Source organism: Cyprinus carpio, chromosome B9 (genome assembly GCF_018340385.1).
Source record: "Cyprinus carpio isolate SPL01 chromosome B9, ASM1834038v1, whole genome shotgun sequence".
NCBI classification, from domain to species: Eukaryota; Metazoa; Chordata; class Actinopteri; order Cypriniformes; family Cyprinidae; genus Cyprinus; species Cyprinus carpio.
Genome location: NC_056605.1, coordinates 12,519,947 through 12,547,733, shown reverse-complemented (window position 1 = coordinate 12,547,733; position 27,787 = coordinate 12,519,947). Strand labels below are relative to the sequence as shown.

Here is a 27,787-nt window from a genome sequence, read left to right as displayed (position 1 = left end):
TTCAATGAGTGTTAAGAACATTTTTAAATTTAATCCCATAATAATTGATTTGTAAATTAAAAAAAAAAAAAAAAATCTACATAAGGCAATTTTTTCCGTATAAACTACGCATTGATTTTAAGAGAATCAGTGCGCTTAACTTATTCAAACAATAGCCTCATACTGATACTGCTCCATTAAATGCAATGCCAGCAATTTTAGGATTTTCTGACAATTGGTAGAAGATATCCCAGAACTTCATGCAATCTCTAAAAACAAAACAACTGCACCATAACACAGTTACTCCATCTAGTGGCAAACCATTGCAATCTTGAACTGAGATTTATACAGCCTGAAGAACAAGACAAATGCAAATCAGTATCAAACTATATTTATTATATACAGTAGTAAATGGCAAACATAGGATCCTCTGCTCTCTCAAAAACCACGCCATTCCCATTACAACATTCACACATTGATTTGGCTTGAATTCACTGTGGAGTTGCAATTACACCAGGATAGTTTTTAATACTCTTGATACGCCAGAAGGGCTAAATGAGAGTGAAGTTACTATGTGACGTATTTGCAGAGGGCAAACTACGAGACGATAAAATTAAGGGGAACACTTAGTTTGTATATCATGAAATTCACAGCAAACAGCAAACTTTTAAAGACATATGCATCAAAGCTTTTAAAATTAAAAATGCATCACAACCACAATCTAGCTTTATCAAACCTGAGGTGTCAGAAAAAAAAAACAATGCTGCAACGTCACCATTCGTAACTATTCATAAAAAGGTTGTCTTAAAGTTTAGCTGTTTACCGCAATTAAAGAAATTCTGGGACCATACTAAGAAGTCACAAACATCCTCTTTCACAAAGCTTCCCTCCTTGTATATAAAAATAGATGGGGGAGGTGCAAACATACGTACATAATACAAAAACGTATACAACAGGCATACAATCTCCAAAAGGGGAAAAAATTTTTTTTTTACTAACTGTCATTTGCAACTTAGTTCAGGGACAACATTACAAAAAATGGGAATTAGGTCTTTGGATGATTAAAAAGAGAACCCCCCCCAAAAAAAAAAAAAAAAAAAAAAAAAAGAGAGAGAGCTATTAACAAATTTGATTTCCAACCCCTTTTCCATTTCAGCCCTGAACAGCAGTGGAAGCGAAAATGAGCACAAATAAACAAGTTTCATCCACATGTGCTTCAGCTCTAGCAGGTTCCTCCCGTCTGCTGCTGGAATACATCGATAGTGTCTTCATCTTCCATTTCCAGCTGAAAATTCACAAAAACATGAGTACATTTCAAACTGAGGCCTTTATAACGGTTTATGTGCGCCAAGCTCCAGGTTTGCAAATACACCATGACAATTGCAGGTTTTATTTAGCTGTTTGTATGATTGATTTATTTATTTATTTATTTTTTTGGACAAAGACTGCATCCTCAACGAGATATGGAGCCGATTAAATATTACTAAAAGAATACAGGAAAATACAATACCCATAGCAAGACAGCATATATGTTTATTAAAAAAAATATATATTACTAAAAATAGTGTGAATTGTGATGTTTTGACTTGCTAGCTGTTTGGGCTCTCATTATGACAGCATCCATTCACTGCAGAGCAGCCATTGGTGAGCAAGCGAAATTTCTCCAAATCTGTTCCAATTAAGGAAGAAATCTGTATCTTGGATGAGGCCTAAGGGCAAGTGCATTTTCTGCAAACTACTCAGGAAACAGTGAACTATTTCTTTAATCGGTTAACATTTCAGAAGCTGCTAACATCTGTACCAACAAATTCAAAAATAAGAGTACAAACCTGTGCAGGTGTGTCCGTTTCATTGATCGGCTGGCCATCAAACCTGAACCTAATTTGCCTTATGGATAAACCCTGAATAAAATACAAAAAAAAAAAAAAATCCAAGTTATAGATTTGCTGCAGATCAACACAACGTCAGATGTGCGACGCTTCATGATGTGTGCAGATGTCAGGATCACTGGAGCTCCAGCTGTGGTCTCACCTGTCTTTCGCAGTAGGCCTTCATCAGCTTGCTGAGGGGGGTGTGCCTTTTAATTTTGAACTGGACCACAGATCCATCCTGACCCGCCACTTTCAAGTTGATGTGGTCATTTTCAGTCTTCACGCCCTCCTGAAATGAAATATGCAGAGTGTGTGGTGTTAAACCAAGATGCATCATGAACATGCACTGTCCTGAAGGGTCTTAGTTACACACCAGTAGATGATTTGAGCTCAGCCACACTGTGCTTTACATGCAGTCCCAGTGTTACACATGAACGTTACATGTTCCTGTGATACTAAGAAAAGATGAACAACGTGCTAAACAGCCAGACTTGAGTCTATATCATCAGCATTTGTTAAAACACTAGAGTTGTTGGAAAAAGGGATGCGTAAACAACTGTGCGACGCTTTCGGTGCAACTGCGTTTGGCGCAAAGTTGAAGCAACTAACGTTAACGTTATCCGCCACGAAAGAAAGCCGATCTGAGCATCTCGCTGATGCTGAAACGAGGCAAAATACTGCCGACTTCATTGTTAGCGACAAGAAAAGCAATGATTCTCCATGTAGTTGGATGGATGGCTGAGAAACATGGCCATATGCGGAAAATGCGCAAAATCTTTGTTGAAAACCTCTTTGTTTCCCCACATATAAAGTGCAGGATCCCGACGATCTGCATTCACGCACTATAATCACACCAAAACACACCACTCCGTGCTGCTGGAGCCCGGAGCACAGACACATGCATGTACCTTTGCCTTCTCGTCTGACATTTTTGTAGAAATGTAGGATTCTCCCGGTAAACGTGGATGTGACGGTAACACGAGTGCTGTCCTCCCCGCGCTCTGCAAGAAACCGCAGACTGGATCGCCACGTTTGATTGGCCCGGGCAAAACCACGTGACTCCCAGCAGGGCGCTGCAGCCCCAGAACGCGCAAAATCAACTCGTCCATTTCATTGGACAGTATGAAACCATGTGACCAATCCTCCTGTTCTGGTTAAGGTCTGAGGCTACAAACTGCTTTTAATTAAGAACATATTTTCTCCTTGATGATGTGTTACTTTTGCTTAATGAAAAAAATATTACATTACTTAAAGAAACGACTACAAACACATCTCTTCCATCTTTATTTGGTCCTCTAACTCTAGCACTCTCTATTATCATTCTGGATTAACTATTTGTTGACTTGATCCTCCAACACTTGCACTCTGTTCATTTACTAACTGCTTGTTTTCTTGTTTATGCCTGTAACAATAGCTTTCATTATTCTTTTTCTATTCTACTTGTTTTTGCATATTATTGCTCTTTTGTTGTTTTTAATTGCTTTTGTTGTCATAATTTGTAAGTCGCTTTGGATAAAAGCGTCTGCTAAATGACTGAATGTAAATGTAATGTACTTCTTTGGGGTCTCATGCACAAAAAAACAAAAACATGATTAAACAGGATATACATTAAAAATTTAATTTTATATAATTATATATATATATATATATATATATATATATATATATATAAAAACTACCTTTAGTTTATTATAAGTAAAATATTAAATAGAATAAATGAACTGACATCACTACAAAAAAAAACATGAAAAATGTGTACTTTTGATGTTTAATGTGTCACAAAATTACTAGCAATATGATTTAAGTAAGATTTATTTAATAATGTAATTTTTTTCTGTTTATTGTACAATATTCACTTTTATTGATATCTTTCTCACAGTTTATTTGATTTTTGCTAATTGCACTGACAAATCAACACTTTGGTAAATACAACAAGCTAGTGATCAAAACATAAAAAAAATGCAGCGCATAGACAAATTACATTAAAATGCAAACAAATTAGCAAAAGCAGAGACAAATCAATTTGTCGATTTGAAATGTGTGGGACATTAATCTGAAAAGCACACTGTATTATAGCATGTTTTCCATATTTATGCAAAACAAGTCCTAATTTAATCTGAGTAAAAAGCTACACAGCTAAAATTCGCTGGGGCTAAATAAAAAGGAATTGTACTGCCAACCAAAAGTTCAATGCGGACTCAAATATCAACATGTCTTGCTTAATTTGGTTGAGGCTTATTTGGATTTGCAATTGTCATCCATGTACTATATTTACAAGACTTCATATTGTAGTTTGCTTAAAGATTCATTGAAAATCCAGGTGTGAGTTAATTCAGTTTCAAGCCAAAGGAAAAGTATGTTTGTGTGGTCAGCTGCTAACTGGTACATTCAGTGTCTTTCAAACTTAAAGAAAAAAGGAGTGCTGGATGTGCAGGGAAAAGTGTTCACTTTAACAACAGGTGTGAGGTAAAAGAAAAGACAACAGTGGAGCATCATCACAAGTTTCTTAGCTGTTCTCAAATTTGGAGTACGGGTTATCCTTTTTCAAACCTGAAACAGAGTGAGCACAAAACTCTGAAACATGGCGTAATTACTATTTATCAGTGAACTATAAAGATAATGCAATTTTATTATACCATTTATGATGAAAGGGAAATCTTACCGTATTTCAATCGCATTTCTTCATGTCTCTGCCTCATCTCTGCTTTCCTGCATTCAAAAAAGAACTTTTTTCTTACTGAGCACCATTTGATCAAGACATCTCCACAATTCTTAACAAAATAATCAAATTTATGAAATTTTGATAAATGGATTTTCCCAGAACAAATCGTACCTCTCCTCTTGACGGAACTTTCTCAGATGAGTTTGTCTCTCCGTTCTCTCATCACTCCTTTTAGACCTTTCAAATTTTCAGGAGAAATTAAACGTTATAATTTCTTACATGTTTCAGTGTTAAAGTGATTTGTTATTAATAATTAATAGCAGTAAATCGATCTCATTTACACTGACTACGTTATGGAGATAAATATGTACAAATTAATGGTTGATCGTAACATCACAGACTCTAATCACAAGTGCTGGTTTTCATCTTACCCGATGTTTTCACATTTACAGCAGCAGAAGCAGCAGACAAATATGGCGATGATGATCACCCCCGCGATCACAGAGATGCTAATGATGAGAGTCTGGAAATTCACTGAGATTCAAACAACACACAACAGATCTGAACATTCTTGTACAAAACTCACAGCGTGTTCTCAGACACCGGCAATAAATGTAAAGGTTAAACTGGCCTTGACACTTTTTACAGGAGTGTAAATGTAATAAAGTGACAATCAAGAACGTAATTAAGTTAAAGCTACCATGAACTATGAACTATGAATGTGACATACAAAGCTCTTCTAGTTTTTACAGTTCATTTCTTAACAAATGCATGTGATACATCCATTAAGAAGGTAAAGAGATGGCAAGATGTTTCTTGTTGTATGTCACTGTCAGTCTTACTCCAGCACACTCCCCATCGAGCTTCTGAGAGTGGACAGACACCGTGAGAGGGCAGAATGCTCTTCACTGGATAGTCAATGCATTTCTGGCTTGAGATGCACCACAAACACTGACAAAGTGATAAAAAAAAAAAACACATATCACACACATTTTATGTTTCACTAATTATTGCTGTCTGTGGAACAAACACGGAGTATAGAAGTCTGATGATCGCAATTATTAACAGTGAATAACAAATGATATCTTACCGAAACAATCATCAGACATTCTTCACAAGTTGTGTTGGTTTTTATAGTGCAGTCTGTGAAAAGAACACAGTGAAAAGAACACAGTTTTTTGGGACAAGTATCAGTGACAACTGATTTTAACGATCTCTATCATAAATAAAAAAGTAAATTTCTAAAAATTTTATTTCAATATTTAAAATGTGAACCATATAAACTCAGAAATCAGCATTGATGAACTGACCTAAAACTCTTATACCGAACACAATATTCCTTTGTTTTCTATCCCATCATGTGATTTAAACAAAAGTCTCTCTCTGCCTAATAAACCGCAAGAAACTATGAAAAAGTGCATTCAAACGAGCAAATAAAATCTCAGTTTACCATGCTTACGGGTTACAGTTGATTAAAAACCAAAACATTTTTCAAACACAACTTTAGAAATATTTTAAAAAGTATTTCAACTAGTAAAACAGTGCTTGGGGTCCAGGTTTGTTTTACTGAGCCGAGTCATATGATCAGTGCAAGAAGTCACTTCCAAGTTACATTGTCGTTAAACAGTTTGGTTATACATGACTTATTATTAAAACGTAACGATTTCCAAGAAATGGACGATGTGCTGGACGATTAATTCAATAAATGTCTGCTTGCCTGACAAACGAACCGCAAGAACACTGGCTGCGTTTCAAATCCTTGCGAGCTGCCTACACAGACAGCATTTGTTCATCACGAGCGCGCTCTCAATCTGAACCATAATGAGCTGATGTCCAAAATGCTTTCCAAGTAGATAGTAAAGCCACAGACATTGTATGACCATATCTACGGTTAAAAAGCTTGCAAACACATAGCAGTATGGCTGAAACTTACTTGTTTCTGGACTTGTCGTCTGACCAAAAACTATTACAAAACAGAAGACAAAGAAAACAAAAGTAAAAGGTAAAAAAGTCCGAGTTTGGATCATGATGGCAGTCGCAGCGGATCTGTGTTGCTTTCAGGCCTGGCTGGTCATGTGTTTGCTGATAGGACTGAACGACGACTTTTACAAGATCCTCCCAGTTTCGAAACAGTGGTTTATGGTTAAGCAGGATTTGAGGCGCTGATTTAGTTGTTGTTTTCCTGACAAACAGTAATGTGGGTTTATTAAAAGTATATAGCTGGCGAAAGTAGGCTACGTTCAAATAAAACATGAAGTCATGTTGGCTGCTTAAAACGTATTTAAACATATTATTTAATGCCTAAAACATCATTATATTAAAAGTGAGAAGGTTTGGAAAAAACATAAACCTTTAACTTTTTTAAAATGGCTAATTTTTGTAAAATAAATATTTATCTTTTATGTAAATGGAATAATTGCCTCTGAAACTATATATATATATATATATATATATATATATATATTATATATATATATAACTATATATATTATAAAAAGTAACATTCTTCGTATATTTTTATAAACATCTTAAAAATTAGCTTCACAGATTAAAAAGTAAGAGTGTAGGAGAGCATGTACAAGAAAGGATTTATTAAAAACATGACTTCAGAATTTACTGTCCACAGATATGAGTTCTGTTGCTCATAAAGCACACTATAAAACAAATCTTTGAACATGTGCAATAATCATATTTGAAGGGAAGGCATTTTGTGGTCACATCTTGCCTTGCACTGGAGAATTGAAGTCTCTTTAGGGCCCTGACTCCTACTGTAAAAATCTCTGATAGAAACATGCCTGTAATAGTCCACTATGTCTTCATGGGGAACAAAACTAAAATCCACAGCAATGCACTTTGTTCATCTTTATATTATATATTCATCTTTATATATTTTGTAACAAAGATGACCAGAAACAAACTCCAAAAATATTTGTATGACAAGCAAACTTAGATAAATTAATGCAAGATGTAATGTATTTTATATCATGTGCATGAGATTGTGGAAAAGCTAGGAACAAATGAATTTTAAAACACTTTTAAATAATCCACACCAACTGGAATTGAAATAATTTATTAAGCATTTTGTAAATCCAGTTACAAAAAAAGAAAAGAAAAGAAAAAAAAAACAATCTTTGATTTTCATCCTCTACACAAACTGGAATATTTTGGTGCTAAACTAAAGATGATGAGATGCACTCTAGCAGTGAACTGACCAGCAGCTCACCAGATTTATTAATGGAGCAATAATGAACAGGACTTTGAATGAGGTTGTGGTACCACATAAATGAGTCTCTGATACCACAGTGACATCCTCCATTCATGTTATCACTGTGTGTTACATCACTGATGTAGGGAGTCTGTACACGACATGCCATCAACATCACCATCCATACAGTGACACTAACACTGAATAAATACCCAGCCCACCCATAATTATTCACTCTCTTTTAGGCACACAAAACCATCCTTCAGTTACAAGTATGCAGGCTTCCTTAAAAAAAACATTCTTAAGAAAAAAGACAAGCATATTCCAAACATCCGTCTGAAAAAGGTTTGACATTTAAACTGAAATGGATCAATTTATCTTGAAAGTAAGAATTTAAAACTGACCTACTGTGTGAAATAGCACAGAGTCATAGCTTTTCTGCAAATATCAGTACAGCGGTATTCCACCAATTTCCTTTCAGATCTTTTTGCTATAACAACCAAAACACTGCACTGAAATGTTGCGATATTGCTTATGTCTTTATACTGTACCTGAGCTTAACCCAGATGGGGCCGTTCACATTTTATTTTTATGTAAACATGCACTAGACAGACATGTTTGACTGATGTGTTTATCTTGCGTCTTTTGAGTCATCTACGACACTGCATTCTAATTTTTTTTTTTTAAACACAAAAACTTGATCTGTGTGAATGGCCCCCAAGGACCAAACACTTCCCTGCTGTATGTTTACTTAGAAAAAACAATATAAATTAAGCACAGTGGAATCAAAAAATGCAAGATGTAGAGTCTAGAGGCATGTTTTTAAACATTTTTTTAGAACGCTGTGTCATGTATGAGACACTGCAAAAGACGCGGCACATCTAGCATATGTTTACATATAGAACTACATCAATGGAAAAGCAGTGCAGTGGAATGCAAAAACGCTTTCTGTGTGAATAGCCCCTCATGCACAATACACAAGAGGATGCATGGATGAAAATAGCAAAACGGGTAAAAAAAAAAAACCTTTTTCTCATTCTCTCAACCCATGAAACAGTAACACAGAAAGCCATCTAAATGACACAAATCTGCACAGACCAGCCCTTGTGTGGAGTAAGGCAAATGGACAAGTTTTAACATGGCTGTTGAGGCCTTCAATGTGTGCAATCACCTCAGGCTATTAGTCTCTGAAAGCAAAGCTCTCAACAAAACATTGTTATTTGTGTAACATTTAAAATCGTGTTTTGGTCGTTTCACTTCAAAGAGTGTTTGGAACTGAAGTTGGCCAAAAGTAGAAAGAAGCACGTTGAAGCATTCAGGATTTTGAGGTATTGGCGATGAACATTTGCTGGTCAACTAGTACTGCACCACGTACTGACCAGACGTGATGGGATAAAGGAACGAGTGCTAAATTTAGCTTGGATGATTGACAGTCTGTTGGTAGCTCCGCCCACAGTGGAATCTCATTGGTCCAAAATTCTACTGTATATTAAACATCAATTATGAAACATTGTTAGAGGGGTGGTTGTCTACACACACGCAGATAAAAAAAAAAAAAAAAACACATGTTTGTCTTATAACTGGTTCCTGTATCATCGTCTTATATTCATCAATCCACATCCCTGCTGTTGAATTAATGTTTCCATCAGTGTGAAGGAAGTCTCTCTCGTCTTGATTGGTCAGCACTCATCACCTGATCCAGTTGCTCCCAAAGCTGGCCACTGATCTGACACTGCATCGTTTCTTAACTATCATGTTGATGTAGGCTTTCATTATTTTGGTGATCTCACCAACCTAAAAAAAGCCACAGTTTATTCACAGTGAACAAAATTGAAGAAAGCAAACCAAGAAACAATTCTATTCAATTACACGTTGAATATGTATAAAGGGATAGTTCACCCCAAAAATGAAAACTCTGTCATCAATTACTCGCCCTCATGTCATTCCAAAACCTATTTGTGAAAACAAAACCTTGAAGCTTCAAAATTGTGGAATAGTTCTTACGAATCAAAGGTTTAATCCAAGTACAAACAAAAACATACAGCACATTAAATGTGATGAATGGAAGCTCAACTCCACTTTGTGATACATGAGAACAAACCACACTGGTTCTTGTGAAAGCTCAAGTGTGCTTGTCTGACATGTGAGAACAAATCTTGCTGTAGTACATTTGAGTTTACCATATTTGATTTGCTCTATGTATATGCATTGATCAGTGTTTCAATGTGAATAAAGGCCTAAATTAAATCTCATTTTAAGTAATCTTGTCTCCTCAGAAGACTTGGAATAAACTGCTTGCTTCATACTGATTATGCTTTCAATGTCTTTATAAACGTTTTAAAAGGTCAAAGTTTTGGTGTCATGAGCTTTCAACGAGGGGACAGAAATTTAGAAGATTAATGGGTTTGGAATAACATCAGGGTGAGTAAATATCAAATATAATTTTTTGGGTGAACAATCCATTTAAATGACATTTGATTACCTGAGGTGTCTCAAAGAACATGTCCCTCCCATCCACGGTGATCTTATATGTGCTGGCGTGAGGAGCTCCAAAGAAGACAATGTGTTCATAGGGGAAAGTCTCCAGAGGTTTAGCCTCTCCTCGCTTATACACAGACACGTTCTCCGCACTCACGCTCAGCCAGAGATCATGAGGGAAACCACCTTCTTTACACTGCACACAGAATCACAACAAGCGTCAGATCAGCCTATGCTGGATCCAAAGTGCATGTTAATGTCAAGTGTAAAAGGGGGCCACAGAGAGCTTTTTTGACCATTTCAATGAATCATCTCACATCCTCAGTTCTTACCTCCACATCAAACAGCGTTGATCCATACCCAGGCCACTCTTTAATGATGTTCATGTATTTGAGCATGGCTTGATGCTGATCCAGACCTTGCAGCCGACTCCATTTCTCCATAATATTGGCCCTGGTGGCTGAAGTCTCTTCCTTGATCCACATTTCCATCATTTGTTCCTCCTGCATGCTGCGCTGCTTCTTCATGGTGCCTGTCTTCAGCCCTCGCCTCAGCGTGCCGTCCAGGAAGCTCGTCCTCCTCCTTTCCAGGGTTTGTCCTGATCCGGCTGCCCCTCCTACTTTGGTGAACTGAAGTATGCGGTTGCGCAGACGGCCGGTAGGGTAGACGCTGTCCAAGCTCCAGTTCACCCGAGACACATCCCCATACAGGTACTGCAGACGTAAAGCAGCCAGGTGCTGGAGGGTGTCCTCATGGGCAGGAAAGTGCCCGCTTATTAAACTTTCATGAGCCTGGAGAGATGAATAAGATGGAGACTCACATCTGATGACTTCTGTGTTTTTTATGCTTGCAGATACCACATTTTGAAAACAAAACACAGCTACATAGACTAAAATCAAGTGCAAAGGTGCAATACACAGAACAGAACTCAATTACAGGGGTTAATGTTTAGCTAGTTAGCACTGTTCGCTAGTTAGCATTGTTAGCTAGTTAGCACTGTTGCTGGTATATGCTGTAAACACGCAAATCAAGTATCTTTCTCCAATGATGACCATTCAGAATATGATTTTTGAAATCGAAACACTATAGAAAGTGATTTGAACAGAATAAAGGCAGGAAGTGAAAATATAAATTTCACTTCTTCAAAATATTCTATGCTCAGAATCAATACAGTTGATGCTAAAACTAAAACTAATAAAATGTTTCAATAATTAAAACAAATCTGAAATATGACCAAATAAACTATAATTATAAGTCTAATAAACTTTAAAAATTAGAAATATTTTGGAAACTAAGTAAGTTTAAGTTGCTAAAATTAATAAAGCTTAAATACCATGAGAATAAAAAAGAATTAGATATTTGAAACTAAAATGAAAAATATAAAAGCTAAATCAGTCAAGCAACTGCCACTGAGCTGAATGGAAATGGTATTACACACCTCCATGATGGACTTGAACAGAGTAGAGGCAAGAAATGAAACTATAAATTACTGACCTGCTCAAACATGAAGACAAACTCCACTCCTTCTCTGGGCATGCTCTCCACATCCAAGAAACAATACAGTTTGAAGTACAGCTTCCATGGGCCGTCTTCCTCCACTTCACTTCCTGCCAACCTGAGAAACAAACACCACCACAAACAGTAGTTTTTGTGTTATTTCAGATTGGTTTCAGAGGCTTTGGAGATTATATTAGAATATTACAGCTTTGATAACCAAGTGATGACACATGCATTTGGCAGCGTTTTGTAGGAACAGAGTTTAATTTCTGAGAGTGAATAGGCGCAGCTTTGTGGTGTAATTTTACCTCTCGAACTTGGCCAGCACATCGGCCACAATCACCCTGCTCTCCACGGCCCGGTCGATCGAGTTGTTATGCTCGAACAAAGCAAACATGTTCCTGCTGTCCTCCATAGCCAAGCCTCGGATCAATTTCTCTACCACCTACACAAAGAAAAGAAACATAACAAAACACTTCTCCATCAGTATTACACCACGCATCCCTGATTAAGAGGAACATGATCTATATCTAGGCAAGATTTGTTCATCTGCAGTTTTCTATTCTCTGTTAAAGCTCAGATAGACTTTTATCCCCTCAATGACCCGAGCCAAAATCATTATTTGTTATATCATTGTGCACGTAAAAGCATGATTACATTTGTGGGTGCGAGAGTGCAGTTTTGAATACATCTGAGTATTCCCTTAGAACACTGGGTTCTTGTATTATAATATTTTTTATGGTATTTCTGCAGTGCAGAGTCTGTCAGCATCCCTCACCTCTCCTGCTGTTGTGTGAGAGTTGATTGAAATCTTGCAGGAGCCTCCACCATGACAGTACACAGTGGTCGTCATCTCACGTCTGTGCAAAAGAGCGATTATCTCCTCTTGCGAAGGCACAAACTCCCGCGCTTTTGTCTTCTTCAGCGACTCGCCAATGAACACAGCGAACATCTCTATTTCTGTCCCAGGGAACAACTCCTTTATCCTAAAAAGTCAATGATATCAGAAAATATTAATGGCACCAAATGCAAAATTTGTTTTTGTTGTTATTGCTAACTAAAACTAAAACTAATTAAAAATATATATATATTTGAAATAAAGCTGAGATAAAACATAAATATTAGACTTTTAAACTTTATTTAAAATTAAGATTTTAAAGATTAAAATTTTAGATGTAAAATAAGACATTGGAAACGTATTAATTGAAATGAATAAGTTTTAGTAAAATTATTAAGCTTACATTTATATAAAATTAAGTTAATAGAAATATAATATATTAATAATATAATATAAAAAAGATCAAGTCTTTAGGTAAAATACCCCACAATTTTTAAGTTTCTTACAATGCTGTAAACTGATTCCCCTATAGAAAAATGCTTAATTTTTTGCTGAAACATAATTAAATTTTTTTCAATTTTTTACAAATTGTTGTGTTACCACCCAACACAAAGCCAGGATGGGCTATGTCATTGTTATACTTTTCAAAGGATGCAATGAATTTGATTATTTTGGCTGATGTACAAGGGCTTGGGCCCAGATGCTTTTTCCAACATCTTCCTGTATTTTCTTCACAAAGTGCACCACAATCCTTCCTATATATGTTAAAAACCACTAAATTCTTTATTAAAAAGACTATGAAAATCTACGATTTAACAGTGTAAATGTCATATTCCAAGAGCATCTGCGACACCTTTTCAGGTGGAAGCGGAGGTATCTGAGGATGCCGCGGCTGGGCAGGAAGGTGCAGCTCATGCAGGTGAGCAGATGCCAGTGTGCGCGGTTGGCAGGGCTGTTGGGCTGAGGCACGTGATTGGTTTGTTTGATCAGCTGACAGTACACTTCATCTCTAAGCGGCCGCAGATCTTGACATGTCTGTAAGATGCCTTGAATGATGGGCATTGGGTCTGACACAGCTTCCATCTCCTGTAATGAGTTAAAGATTTTGACTGCCTCATCTTGCAGGCTGGTGTATCCTTTTTCCTTTTGCACTGCAGGAAGTAGGACAGGAAGAGGAGACAGATGGAGAAAGACACAGACACAAAGGATCAAATCCAGAGTTCAAAAGATAAAACTGTGTGTCACTGAGCAAATAAATCATCAGTGAATAATCCAACAATAGGGCTAAAATATGTGGACTCTGTGAACGTGTGTGATCGATTAATAAAGGAATGTCCAGCATTAAATAAACAGTAAGATCTATTAATGGCATAAGTGGCCTGCTCTCAATTACCACAGAAAATAATTTTGTCTTTTATTTTGTAAAAGGTTAGTTGACATACAATGGCATACACTTTTGTCATTTTATTATTATTATTATTTGATTACTTTAATTCATTTATATTATTATTTTTTTTATTTTGTTTTTTGTAATTTTTATTTAAGAATTATTTACATTTACATATTTAGAAGACGCTTTTATCCAAAGTGACTGCATTCAGGGTATACGTTTTGTTAGTTCATTACAGTACAGTGCATTATCTGGGAATCAAACCCATGGCTGTGCTATCATCACTATGCCCAGCTGAAACACAGGAGTAGATCAGTGTAAAGGAGAGACTCACAGCTGACATTGACCTCTCCGTACGGTAGAGGCAGCAGGGGCGAGTGCAGTGGGTGCTGCGTGTATCTCAGGATGGGGTTCCTCCAGTACATCTGCTCCACAGCCTCCACATTAAGACTGCTCTCCTGCACAACCATGAAAAGAACGATGGCATTAGGGTTTGTTTATTCACGTAACACAATGTACATCCATGGATTACTGAAGATGGAAACACAGCACACAAAGCTACATTTACATGACTGAGTGCATGTTTGCAATTCAAAACGACTCAAATCTGTTGCATGAATGTAGAACAGAAGCATGCCGAAATAATCAAATAAATAGAGAAATTAGAAAAAAATAATAGAAAACAGTCTGAGTGAACAGCACACAGAGCACCCATCCGTGTACCTCACTTAACACTACAGTTTTTGACCCTGAGGGACTGTCGGGGTTCGAGAGGTATCGGCTTCCCCAACTGAAACATGATTGTTAAGAAGATGAAAAACCTTACTCCACATGGAATCGTGAAGTCAATTCGATTTTTTTAGGGTGAATGTACCTTGATATCTCGGATGAGTTGTTGGGTAGGTGTTTCAATGGGAACCTTGCTATCAATGGCAACCTGAATGGCTGAAGCCCATCTCATGGCCTCATTCAGTAGTTTGGTGTAGAGACGGTAAGAATGCTTTCTCCCATGGACTATTATGTTCCAGTAACCTGTGGTGAACGGAGGAATCAGAAAAGGTCCAAAGAACATTTAAAGAAATCTCTCTAGTTCTCAACTCGTTCTGCATAAAAATGTGTGAACTCACCTGTCTCCTTGTAAACTTTCTCATCAGGCTGAACAACCGAGCAAAGGCTGTTTAGCACCAGTGTTCCCAGTTTAGAGGTGCTGCGCTCTGATGACTTATAATAATCCAGTGAGTTATTGGTCAGAACAAACCAGCGTTTCTTGAGCTTGAGAGATGTGCTCTTCCCACTGGACTTCATCTCTTTATGCAGCCAACCTGAAAAATTTACAATCAAGAAAGTATGAGAAGACTTTGCCTGTGTGTATTTTAATGACCATAAAATCGAAAGAATAATAATAATTATAGATTAGTTCATCATCTAAAAAAGGGATGTTACATTAATATTATAAGGTATTTAATAATATAACAGATCTACAGATATCAACAGACAAAATGCGATTTAAACATGTATATTTGCTAATATACCAATAAGGGAACCGCAAAAATTGGCACCAGTGATTCACTGATTAAAGAATGTTTTACAGAAATGTACAGTACATTCAAACATCTGGGGTTGGTATGGTTTTTGTTTTCGCAAGCTACATTTATTTGATCAAAAATACAGTATAAACAGTAATACTGTGAAAGATTAGATTTATATTATTTAAAATAATAACATAATTAATAATTAATAAAATATTAATATATATAAATATATATATATATATTTTATTAATATATATTTATATACATATACATAAATAATAATAGCTTTTATTTTAATATATTCTAAAAAGTAATTTATTCTGTAATGGGAAATCTGAATTTGAATGGCAGAAAGAACAGCATTTATTTGCATAAGAAATGTCCTGTATGAAGGACATGAATGACACCCATTTTTGTATTTTTTTTTTATGTATATATATTTTTTTTTACAAGTATTCGTCATGACCTCAATGATGTAGCAAGTACAGTGCTGGTAAATCTCTGTATCTTGTACAGACCGGTCTGACTCACCTCTCACTATGAACTCCTGGCCGTCTATTCTCGAGTCTCCTTTAGGCTTCTGCAGAAGGCCGATCCAGTGGTGCATTTCCTCAGGTGTGTCAGTGTTGCAATGGATCACACGATTAGCAGTGATTATAACAAATGAGTTTGGCCTGAGGAGTACAGCACAGACCATTATATCATGAATACTATTTTAAAAATACCATTGAAAAAGGAAATGTTCTAAAAGGATCAGTTAAATTGAATATATACAGTACGGATGATACAGAAAATATTATGTTTCTGGAACAATGTTAAGCTTGATAACATGCATTACCTGTCTGGATTGTCAGAGGCACATACAGAGTCAATAAGCCCAACATCCAGTGTTCCCTGAGGATGAAACATCACATATAAATATAATGTACATGTCACCTTTACATCACTTACAGGTGCTAGAAGAGATTCCAGATGTTTGCTAACTAGAGTTAGATTAGTGTGAACACTCACGACTGCATTCTTGGGGTTGGCCTGTTCATGCTGCATCTGCAGAAGCTGTTCTGGAGTGGCACTGTGGACGCGGCTCAGCACGTTGAACCAGCCACTGCAACACAAGCATGACAGGTATTAGTCAACAATTTGAAATAAGTTTTAATACACCACAAGGGGGCGCAACAGATGAATATGAAAGTTACACACATTGAATAAACTCTATTGATCAGGCACACTGGAATAAAATAAATATACATTTTAAATGTACCTTGCATCCTCAGGAGATTCTGCATAGATTTGGTAAGTCCTGTCCTCGGTCACAATATTCAGTGCATTCTCCTTCTCATGGTTGTCCACAATCTCCCTATGGGAAACACTACAGATCATCAGTCGATGAACATTAAAACAGTAAGCCATCAATTGGTCTTTTGCTTGTAAACATGAGGCAGACAGCCAGTTTACAGTGAACCCTTTACAGTGAACCAAAAATCTGGGCAGTGAGGTCTTACTTGGCAGCTCTGATGTCAATGGTTCCCTTCAGTTTCTCCTCACTGTCGTTCTCGAAATACATGAGTTTAGAGTCTCGAAGGATGAACCAGCGCATCTTCCAGTTCCTGCGGGACAGAGTGGACATCCCTCCACCTTTCTTGTACAGCCAGCCTGACTTGAGAGAATCCTGCTTTGCTCTGAACCACATAAAGGTCTCGTCTTTCAAAACACACCAGCGCCTGCGCCACGGGATCATCAGCCCACCTTAAAAAAGAAAAATAAGAAACAGTACGATGACACATTTATCTATCCTATCCATTGATACATTCAGTTTGAGCAATATCATCCAGTGATATAGCCATAAGCTAAACAATAAGCAAGTAAAAGGTAGGAAACACTCACTCTTCATGTACAGGTAGCTGTGGAAATAAGGAGGTCCACTTCCGTTTAGCAGATGCACTCTACCATTGGACACCTCCTCGTCTGTGTCCACATATCCATCATTCTCGTCATTGCTGTCAATGAACTATGGGGGAAAAAGGAGTGTGAATGCCAATAAAAGGCTTTTTAATGTACTATACCTCTGTTACAAAATATTTCTGACTTTACATTGTTACAAAATATTTCTATTTTCAATGCTGTTCTTTAGAGCGTTCTATTCATTAAAGAATATTAAAAATGTATCATGGTTTCCACAAAATTTTAAGCAATAAACCTGTTTTAACATTAGTAATAATAAGAAATATTTCTTGAGCACCAAATCATTAGAATGATTTCTGAAGGATCATGTGACACTGAAGACTGGAGTAATGATGCTGAAAATTCAGCTTTGCGTCACAGGAATAAATTACAGTTAAAAAATATATGAAAACAGCTCTTTTAAATTGCAATAATATTTCACAATACTACTGTTTTTACTGTATCTTTGCTCAAATAAATGCAGCCTTGGTTAGCATAAGAGATGTTTTCAAAATTTTGAATGCCAATGTATATTTTGGCTAAAAATGGTTCTTTACACTGTAACCGTACACCCTGGAGCACTTTGTGTTTGCTGCGGTAGGACATCTGCATTTCACTGTCTAATCCTACTTGTTAATGCATACAAAAAGAGCATGACATCAGTAAATGTCCTCCCATTGTTAACTGTCATGTCAAGCTTCACATTACACCCAAACATAACCCGAATCAGGTTTCTGAGTTCAAATATTCTCCGAGAGTCAACAATCAAGCTGCTGCAGGACTGTGTTTGGAGCAGGTGTGACAAGCATTGGCTAATCGTTGCACATTCTGGAAATACCCCGAAGGACAAAGACTCAATATATATCAAATCATATTCACCTGATCCCCTCATGCCGCTTTAGCAAATAAAACATGAATAGCTACAAGAAATCCAAAGCAATAATGCATTCATTATGGTATTATGCCAAGTTTAAAGGTTTTAAAAGAATTAGGACAAAGTGCTGAGTGTTTTTGTTTTGCTTCAGGCAATACCGGATCTCACTAACCTGACACTGAACTGTATAAATGTGATGAAATGCATATTCCTTTCATGCCAAATGTCTTACGAGGCGTTCACACTTTGCAGTGACAAAGCAGCTGGAAGTTGCTCATTTTAAATGAAAGGCGATGTGAGTGACAGCGACCGTTGGAGATGCCACAAAGATTAGCAGATCTCAACTTTCTCAAAATCTCAAATCTTTAGTGACTACTAATGGACGTACAGACAGTGAAACTCACATGATCCACCAGCTGATACATCAATTGTGTAGAAACACTACAAGCAACAACGGACAGGTTTGTAGGTCAACTAGTTGCCCATACTGGTGAAGGTTAGTATTTAAGAGCAGCAGTGCTGTAAAGGAGATTAAATTATAAATGCAATTTATTCACGAGGGTTGTGATGTGCTGAATGTCAACTGTTAACATGCTGAGCTGGCACCAATAGCCTTGTGGGCAGCACGTTGATATATCGCGCCATTGCACTATGGGCGTCCAGAGTTTGAATCCTGGCTCGAGGACCTCCCCACCCCCCTCCTCCCTCCCCCAATTTGCTTCCTGTCTCCTCTGCACTGTCATATCACAATAAAGACAAAAATGCCTAAATAAATCATAAAAAAAGAGATGCTGTCTTTACAATCATGCCCTTTAAAGCACTGCTGCTATGGCAATCCAAGCAGTGATTTTGCAACAAAGTGGACAGACTCAACATCAAATTTCAAGAAAATTTCACCTGCTGTGTGCAATGATTCAGTTGTTACACTTAATACATACACTGAAAAATAAATGTCTAATTAAGTAATATAATACGGAGCCATGCACATGGCATACAGGAAAAAAATAGTAGGCTAAATCGTGTGCATGATTTACTATTTTGTTCTCTCGATTTATAAATTGTGTGGACAATTTACTATTTTGTTCCCTCGATTTATTAATTGTGTGGACAATTTACTAATTTATTCCCTCGATTTATAAATTATGCACATGATTTACAAATTCGTTCCCTCAATTTATAGATTATGTGCACAATTTAGCAAATCGAGGGAACAAATTAGTAAATCGTGCGCACAATTTATTTATTTTTTCTTGCATGTCATGTGCGGGGCTCCATACTATAAGTTACCTTGCCATTTATGGGGAAACCATAAATGGTTTAACATGTAATTTTACTGTGAAATACTGTCAAATTTGTTTTTATTTTCCCCAAGTAAAAACTATAAATATCATATAATTTCTGGTGAGAAACAGTAAAAGGAAATTCCCAGAAGTCCCAGTGTGAACTCACATAGGATTATATTTTATATTTATATTTTTTGTTTCTTTTTTTGTTATTGGTAGTGTACGTAAGAAAAATTTGTCACATTTTCTGTTGTTTAGTTAATGTTTGTTGCATTACTTTAGTTTTGTGAGTTACCCTGATGGTGTTTTGTCTTTGTGTGTAACCCTGTGCACTCTCTATTTACAATTATTGGTTATGTTTTATAGACAGGCCACTCACTTTGAACTCTGATTCAAAGTTTCCACTTGCAATATTATGGCAGTTATTGGTACAAGGTATAAAGCTGATTTTGGTAGTTCAAGTAGAATCACTTCATGAAAGTTAAAATTATCAGATATGTACATTATGATGTTTTGTTACAATTCCTGTTGTATGTATATATATATATATGCAAGTGTGTTTTGTCTATTTTATATAAAATATACAATGCCATCCCATAATATCTGAAACACTGCCAACATATTACACTTCTGGTAACCAAGCCTGCCATTTTTTTCAGCATAAATATAGACATATTTTCTTACAGTGTAGGCTTCCATTTGATGGAGGGGGAAAAATGAGATGGGAGGGGAAAAAAATTCAATGATTTTGCTTGCAAACATTTGCATCCTCAAAAAATTGCAAAACTACAGCATTTACCTGAAACTTTGCATTTGTTCACAAAAGCTCTGAAATATGGTTCAGAAATATACTGATATATAGTGAAATATAGTCGCTCTCAGTGTGAACACATTGTCAAAGTGTGAAAAGAGTGAACTCACTGAGTCTGAACTTCCTCTGAAGGAGTCTGTGCTGTTGTAGGTACAGGAAGATCTATGTAGCACTTCCTCATCAGTGAGGTGTCCGTCATTAGTACTTCCTGCGTCCCCACAACTCCCCAGCGCCTCCTCAAACTCCTCTTTGTCATAGTCTGACTCTGTGTCGGGCAGAATACTGAAGCTGGTTTCCTCCACTGGCAGTACAATCTCTGTTATCGTCTTTCTGGTGTTTTTATACACCACTCCATAATCTCCCGTGGTTGACGGCAGTGCAGCTGGAGGAGGGGGTGGAGCTGTAGTTGGAGGAGGGGGAATGTCTAAGAGTCTGTTTTGTTTGATGGAGGAATTGGATTTCGGTCGCTCCATCCGTGCAGGTGAGGACGTTGCCACCAGACCTTCAGCAAAGGCGGGTGGTGGAGGCGGAAGACTGGAGAGAATCTCTTTGTCCATGGGCATGGCAGCTGGGAGAGGGAAGTCACGGAGTGGGATACACTCGTCATCCGCGTGAAAGCCTTCATCCACCTCTTCCTCAGCCAGAGGTGCGGTGGTCTCTGACGAGTCGTGAAGGTTCTCCTCGCTGGAGAGCGACTGCTCCAAACCTCCAAAGTCCAGCATCTCCAGGAACTCAGTGGCCACACGTGAAGCCTCTTTCTCCAGGCGGTAGATCTCGGCGTCCCTCTTCTGCCGCAGCTCGTCTCTGGAGCTGTCGTTTAGCAAGGACACCCCTTCGTCTCTCTGTCTCTGCAGCCGTTCAATCTCTCGCTCCAGCCGCAGGATCGCCTCCATCTGACGACTCTCCTCTTCAGACGAGTACTGGCACAGGCTTTGGGACACGTCCTTCTGGAATATAGGGGAGGGATAATGAGGACAAGGCGAATATATACAGTTCATTCTATCAATCCAAAAAAGGTTCAATCAAGAAGCACAATGCTTTAACATGCACTATGGTTATTCCATGGTATTCTTTTCAGTTGTGCTATTATGTAAACATCATGCTACATGAATATGGTAATCATTCCCGTATATGAGATAATGATATATTGTGTGTTCATGATAAACTATAAGAAATTTGTAAAAAAAAATCTGTTAAAAAAAATATCATGTATGCCATTTCAAGAAAAGTTTAAAGACTCTAAAAATGTCATGCTGTGTGATTATCATGTAAAAAGAAAATATTTTAAGTATATTTTGAATATGTTAGTGTAGACATCTTTATTATTTCCAAAATGTTTTTTAAAATATATTTTTCAAGTTAAAAAGTTAAAAACTTAATTTAATTAATTTATAAATTCATAAATACTATTAAGGTTTTGGGGAGTTGCACCACATTACATTTTACAACCAGAACTAACCTCACCATATCCTAAAAAGGTCACTTTAACTGATTTTTGAGAGGCTGCTACCTGTAAAAAAAAATCTATTTCTGCATGTTGGTCAGACCATATAACTTGATTGAGTGAAAATAAAATAAAATAAAATAAAATAAAATAAAATAAAATAAAATAAAATAAAATAAAATAAAATAAAATAAAAATTAATAATTTACATATTAATAGGCAGTGAAGCAGTTTTGTTAAACTACTCTTACAAACTAGTTAAGCTTCTCAAGAGGCTCTTTTTGACCCATATATCTCAATACCATTATATTACCCTTGGACTTACCATTGTACTGTGATTTTACTACAGATTTTTTTGTAAGTGAAGACAGAAAATTAGGATAATACAAGGATATATCTTTGCAGGTTTTAAAATCTCTCTCATGGGAATATAAAATCAAATGTCCAGTAGAAATAATACCTTGTGGTTGTGATGATTTTTCTCCACTTGACTCCTAATATGAGGCAAAACAGGAGAGAATCCTTTTAGACAGGGATTAAGCACAGTCCAGCAGCCAACAGATTTTGGATGACCTAAATTAAAACTCTAACATTTGCCCGGATTGCGTTTTACCTGCTGTGCCCTGCCTCTCTATCCTCCAGTATCTGTTTGCTCTTCAGCTCTTCCTGCCTCCTGTTCGACTCTTCCTCTTCCTGCTGTATCCGTAAAGCCTCCTCCTCTTTCCTTCTCCGTTCCTCTTCTTGAAGCCTCTGTCTCTCCTTCTCCTCCCTCTTTCTTTCTTCCTCTTGTCTTAGTCTCTCTTCCTCAAGTCTCCTCAGCTCCTCTTGTCGTCTCCTCTCTTCTTCCTCTCTTCTGATTCTCTCCTCCTCTTCTCTCCTCTGTTTTTCCTCTAAGAGTTGCCGGTAGAGTTGTCGAGTGATCTGTCCACGGATGTGTTTCTGGAGGACCACGGCAGCGGAGCGGAAACGCAGGAAAGCTTGCCTCCATAAATTAGCACAGTAATTCTTCTGGACAGTAACTTTTCTGATACTTACTTTTTTATAGTTTTTTCTGTGAGAAGGAGAGTTACAACATCAGAGAGCAAGCCTTCAAGGCTTCATTAATGATTAGTTGACAGGATATTACAGTAATTATGAGTATATTACAGCTTTTACTCAACATAATAAACAACTCTGTCATTAACACATCAGTAACTCATTTAAAAAGCAATCAGCATTACAAATATGAAACAGGGTCATTAATATAAAACACTCTGGCTAGTTGGTGTCTGTGATCATAAAAGACATTTGATCTGTGTGAGCAGCTGTGCCACAGTTCTCATACATTTAGACCAGGCCACCTAAATCAGAAAATCTCAGATCTGACCTGTAATGCTGGACTGGGAGTCTGTATGAGTCTTATACTAAATGAAGGCAAAACAGAAAACAGGCATCAAAGCAACCTGTTGAAAACATCTTAAACTGGTTTGCTGGTCTTAGCTAGAATAAAAGATGGTCTCCAAGCCTTTCCCAGATGGTCTTTAGTTTGTCAGCCAGATGTTTTCACAGCCTGATTAGTTGACAAGTTCCCAAAATCCCTTAAAAAACAGCAAAACTAAAACTAAACCACCATGGTTTAAGCAATTTTCTTCTAGCAGGGTCACTTCTGAAACACAAAGTTGCATGTAAACAAACATAAAACCCCTGATTATGCCAAGACCCCTCAAAACTTGCTGATTTCTAAAAAATAAAAAACCTGATTTATAAAAAAAAAAAGCAGGTAAATAAATTAAGCCAGTACTTGCAGTGAAAAGACTCTTCCCTCATTTGTTTCCCTGCACTTTCATAATGAATCTAATCCACTTTGCATTGCTCTCAATTCACTGCTTCAGGCAGCCCTGCTAAATGATTCTGCGACGCAAACTTCCATCTCATTCACATATTCGATTATAGCAATCAAGTAACTCAAGTCACAACGACAGTCTTTGGCAACTCACCTGACCCCATTCAACAGAGCTTGTTTATACACAAACACACACAAAGCGGCACTAACCTTGCCACATAACTTAGTATGTGGGCCCGGATCACCATACCAGCCGCTGTGCGCACCTCCTCTCTTTCCTTCTCCAGCCTCTGCTCCAAAGCTTCCTTCAGGAACACCTGCAAGGCACCAAAGAAGAAAGACAAGGAGAGGGAGAGGGAAGAGAGTAGGTTTAGGTAAACTGATGGGTAACTCTCTCCGGGCGGTGTGAAGAGCACGTCTCCAGTATGCTCAGCAGGCTACAGGCTACAGGGAGCTGATCTGTGGAGCTCTGCCATTGTGCTGAAACCACAGCGCTCTGATTTCCTGTTACTGCTGCTGCTTGGGCTATTCCAGACAGACTGACGTGCAGAGAGAGAGAGAGAGAGAGAGAGAGAGAGAGAGGGGAGGGGGAAAGAGTGGCTCTTGGCCAAAGAGCAGGCCACACCCTCACTCTCTCTCTGTCTCAGAGACAGAAGACATGAAGGCTTAACCCTTTACTCGCTGACGCCGACTCATAGAAGAGAAACCTCTGAAACACTGGTGAATTAAAGAGATGATCTGCATAAATTCCTTCATAATGAACTCTTAACGTAAATTAACATTTATACTAAACAGTACTGGACATTGAGTAGTTTGACACTAATTGAAAAAAGTTTTATACATTAAGGGATAGAGCATTCAAAAATTATGTCATCATTTACTCACCCTAATGTGTATGAATTTCTTTCTTCTGCTAAACACAAAAGATGATTTTAAAGAATGAGGGTCACCGCAGTTGATGGTAGCCACAGAAGAAAAAAACTCATACAGGTTTGAAACAACATGAGGGTGAGTAAATGCTGGCAGCTGGGTGAACCGTCCCTTTAAGTAATAAAATGACTTTTACTACAATGGTTTCACTCACAAGAACTAAAAACTTTACTCAACATAGTTCAAAATTTATATTGTGCAGTTCACCCCTCTCAGTGTATTTCACTAGGTTGAAATGGTGTGACCCGCTGTTTTTCACTGACGGCTGAAGAGAATCCTCACACTCATTGGCTGCTGCCTCTATAGATATGCTAGCAGCATTGTGTATCAGGTAATCTGGAGTAAAAATTAGACAATAAAAACAAACTTTTTTATTATCCTTATTCAACAGAGACAACAGGAGAACTCAGTACTTTTTCAGCTGAAGAAGCAGAGAAGGTGTGAAGCCATAAGACAGAAAAAGCAACAAAGGTAAAATCCTGAGTAGTGATGCCCAAGTTGATTTTCACACACCTTTTCACAAAAATAAGCTTGATGGTTAGATACAAAACTACTTCTAAATTTATGTACCGTCATAGTATGCACAGTATTTCAGGAAATCTTCTCAATTAGTGTGCATGTATGTATCATGAATATAACTTGGACAAAATATATCCTCCATGTAGGCTCTGTCATAAGACGTAAAGTCTCTATTCACCATCATTTATGAATGTGATGACTTCTTTTCCATGACTTTATACATACATAAGCGTTCAAAAGTTTGGGGTTGGTACTATTTTTTTGTTTGTTTGTTTTAAACAAGTCTGAAATATTTTAAATACAGGAAAACATTAATATTGTGAAATATTCTTACAGTTTTCTATTGGAATAATTTTTAAAATGTAATTTAATTCTATAAAGCAAAGCTGAATTAGCATCATTAGGCTACTTTTTAAATGATCCTTCAGAAATCATTCTATGTTTATTTGGTTCTCAAGAAACATTTACTATCAATGTTTAAAAAAATGGACATGCTTAGTATTTTTGTGAAAACTGTGATTATACCAACATGAATTGACCATCAAAACCACTAAAACTTGAGCTGAGATGTTGCTAGTCACCTAGCATGGTCTTCGTGCTTGAGCTGGTTTATACTGGTTAAGCTAAAAAGAAGACTGATGGGAACACCAGCAAAGCAGCATCCAATATACATTATGTACTATATAATGTACTTTCTGTACAGTCTGTATATGGTGGCATTACCAGAATCAGGTCCTTTCAGTTAATATCAACCCATGCACACCACGTCATGTCTGGCCTCCCACAGATCTTTTAAGCTCATTGTGAGATTTCCTGAAATGGACGACCCAGATGTTCCTGTAATCAACGTTGCACAGCTGCAGACACATACACAGGAGGAAGTTTCCTTGTCCACATCCTTCCCCCATCCCATCCCCCAAAACCCGAGCCCCGATCTAGGGATCACACTTCCTCAACACACAATCAGCATGGATATAATTACACACAGATTGTTTTGTTTTGAGCAAGGAAACACAATCTCAGACCCCTTTCTTGATCTGAAGCCCCTCCCCTAACCTCCACCTCAAATCTGACACTCACAAAAACACCACGAACAAAAGCCAGCATCACGGCTTAAGAAGACCTGTAGTGAACACACATTCTCTGCTGATCACAATCACACACTCCTGAATGAAATCATAAAAGAAAACAGACCTCAAGCCATGATAACAACTATAACGGACCGCCGAACACGTACAGCAATGACGGATGCAGTCAAGGTCACTGGCTGGAGTTTGACTCCCAACCTAGACTTGCTGGAATACATTAAACTGTTTTACACATGAGACTGTATTTATATAGAAACATGAAACACATGTGTGGAACATGTGTGTAAACACTGATTAAACAAACTCCTTACAGCACTGCCTGATGTCTACTTCTAATAATGCTTCATATGGCCCTATTACAACATTAGTCCAGAATCCTGACTTCAATAGATTCCTGACTAAAAAAGACAAGAAGGACACAAGCACCTATTCCCAACAGAACACAAGCTGGATCTTAAAGATGGGTGTTTTTATTTAAACACAAGATAAGTGCCATATCTTTTATGTGTCTACCAATCTTGACCCATGCTGGTTTAAGCTGGTTTATTGCAGGAATTACTGGTGAACCAGCTTCTTCCGCAAAACTTACAGGGATAATATTTTAAAGAATGTTGGTAAACCAAACAGTTGATGGTAGCCATTGACATCCATAGTATTTGGCAAATACAAAATATCTTTGTTTGTGCTCAACGAAAGAAAGAATCTCACACATATTTGGAGCAAAAGTAAATGTTGATGGAAGTTATCTGAATATAGTTTGAGTTTATTTTTATAATAATGGAAGTACATATCAGCTTAGATAGCAGGGCCTTTGAATGTCTTGAACAAAGGGCGGCTGTGGAGTCCAAAAAGTTGAGAAGCACTGCTAGACATGTTCTGTTCTTATGGCACACAATTAATTTGCACCCATTATTCCTAAAAGGGGATGTTTGTTTCCATATTCTTTGTTCAAAATGTAATAACCCGCTCTGCGTCTCTATTGATGTTAACCAATCGCCAAATAGATATTTAGGCAAACTCCCATAGATAAGGCTATATTTTGTAAATATCTACATTTCAATATCAAGTTAATTCCCAATAGATACAAACCAGTTCATGACATAAAAATTTTTCTCGCTGAATAGTTTGTTTCCATGAAAGCAAAACGAGTCAGGAACGGTGATTCATGTTGACACTAAACTAGGTAAGATATCCTGTGTGGATATCCAAAACACAACATACTGAATGCTGGGAGCCAAATACACTGGTATTTTCAGAAAGGGATAAACACAATCAACTGGTTACTGTGGAGAACAAATGCATGTAGGCCAAACATCACACACATTGATAAAAAAAAAACACAATTAGGCCATAGTTCAATTAGGAAATTTAAGTAATTTTTCATAAACGTGCCTTAGAAAACACATTACTGGTGTGCATCCTGAGCCAAAACAAAGGCACTGATATATTTTAAGATCAGTCAGTGCAAGTTTCTTTCAGTTGACACAGCTCAGACTTACATTTTAGTCTGGGACTAGGCTTAATCCTTGTTTGTGAAACCGGGGGGTAATGTTTTAGTGAAGTACAGTGTTGGGTGAACTGTAAGAGACATGCATTTTGGGATAAGATCTATGCATGGTTCAT

General features: G+C 37.3%; 3 protein-coding genes across 3 annotated transcripts in view; all 3 read right to left on the bottom strand.

Annotated features, from left to right (window-relative positions):
- Nucleotides 1–354: 354 nt before the first annotated feature.
- Nucleotides 355–2,916, bottom strand: LOC109049608 (small ubiquitin-related modifier 3-like). The gene is made up of 4 exons (XM_042731013.1): nt 2,759–2,916; nt 2,011–2,139; nt 1,809–1,880; nt 355–1,264 (listed from the first exon to the last, which is right to left on the bottom strand). Exons 1-4 carry the CDS (start codon nt 2,777–2,779, stop codon nt 1,202–1,204), a joined length of 285 nt encoding a protein of 94 aa, XP_042586947.1. The 5' UTR covers nt 2,780–2,916; the 3' UTR covers nt 355–1,201.
- A 730-nt stretch (nt 2,917–3,646) lies between these two features.
- LOC109049609 (pituitary tumor-transforming gene 1 protein-interacting protein-like) lies at nt 3,647–6,644 on the bottom strand. The gene is made up of 7 exons (XM_042731012.1): nt 6,446–6,644; nt 5,603–5,655; nt 5,355–5,463; nt 4,944–5,046; nt 4,684–4,749; nt 4,513–4,559; nt 3,647–4,400 (listed from the first exon to the last, which is right to left on the bottom strand). Exons 1-7 carry the CDS (start codon nt 6,537–6,539, stop codon nt 4,357–4,359), a joined length of 516 nt encoding a protein of 171 aa, XP_042586946.1. The 5' UTR covers nt 6,540–6,644; the 3' UTR covers nt 3,647–4,356.
- A 922-nt stretch (nt 6,645–7,566) lies between these two features.
- Nucleotides 7,567–27,787, bottom strand: part of myo10l3 (myosin X, like 3) — a 66,625-nt gene continuing 46,404 nt past the window's right edge. Inside the window, exons 21-40 of the mRNA XM_042731011.1 lie at nt 23,838–23,944; nt 22,419–22,856; nt 22,266–22,299; nt 20,472–21,308; nt 17,337–17,460; nt 16,955–17,198; nt 16,714–16,809; nt 16,464–16,557; nt 16,291–16,346; nt 15,984–16,126; nt 15,048–15,242; nt 14,795–14,952; nt 14,255–14,378; nt 13,384–13,681; nt 12,471–12,678; nt 12,001–12,137; nt 11,690–11,810; nt 10,528–10,986; nt 10,200–10,391; nt 7,567–9,511 (exon numbers count right to left, since the gene is read on the bottom strand). Coding sequence (XP_042586945.1) covers nt 9,407–9,511; nt 10,200–10,391; nt 10,528–10,986; nt 11,690–11,810; nt 12,001–12,137; nt 12,471–12,678; nt 13,384–13,681; nt 14,255–14,378; nt 14,795–14,952; nt 15,048–15,242; nt 15,984–16,126; nt 16,291–16,346; nt 16,464–16,557; nt 16,714–16,809; nt 16,955–17,198; nt 17,337–17,460; nt 20,472–21,308; nt 22,266–22,299; nt 22,419–22,856; nt 23,838–23,944 — 4,170 coding nt within the window. The 3' untranslated portion in view covers nt 7,567–9,406. The remainder of the gene's footprint in view (nt 9,512–10,199; nt 10,392–10,527; nt 10,987–11,689; nt 11,811–12,000; nt 12,138–12,470; nt 12,679–13,383; nt 13,682–14,254; nt 14,379–14,794; nt 14,953–15,047; nt 15,243–15,983; nt 16,127–16,290; nt 16,347–16,463; nt 16,558–16,713; nt 16,810–16,954; nt 17,199–17,336; nt 17,461–20,471; nt 21,309–22,265; nt 22,300–22,418; nt 22,857–23,837; nt 23,945–27,787) is intronic.

Excerpts from the sequence above, each read along its gene's own strand:
- LOC109049608 (XM_042731013.1), bottom strand. The coding sequence starts at position 2,779 with ATGTCAGACGAGAAGGCAAAG. Across the intron at positions 2,140-2,758 it reads TGTCAGACGAGAAGGCAAAG|GAGGGCGTGAAGACTGAAAA; the intron begins GTACATGCATGT and ends ATTTCATTTCAG. Across the intron at positions 1,881-2,010 it reads AGGCCTACTGCGAAAGACAG|GGTTTATCCATAAGGCAAAT; the intron begins GTGAGACCACAG and ends TATTTTATTCAG.
- LOC109049609 (XM_042731012.1), bottom strand. The coding sequence starts at position 6,539 with ATGATCCAAACTCGGACTTTTTTACCTTTTACTTTTGTTTTCTTTGTC. Across the intron at positions 5,464-5,602 it reads AATGTCTGATGATTGTTTCG|TGTTTGTGGTGCATCTCAAG; the intron begins GTAAGATATCAT and ends TCACTTTGTCAG. Across the intron at positions 5,047-5,354 it reads TCGATGGGGAGTGTGCTGGA|TGAATTTCCAGACTCTCATC; the intron begins GTAAGACTGACA and ends TTTGAATCTCAG.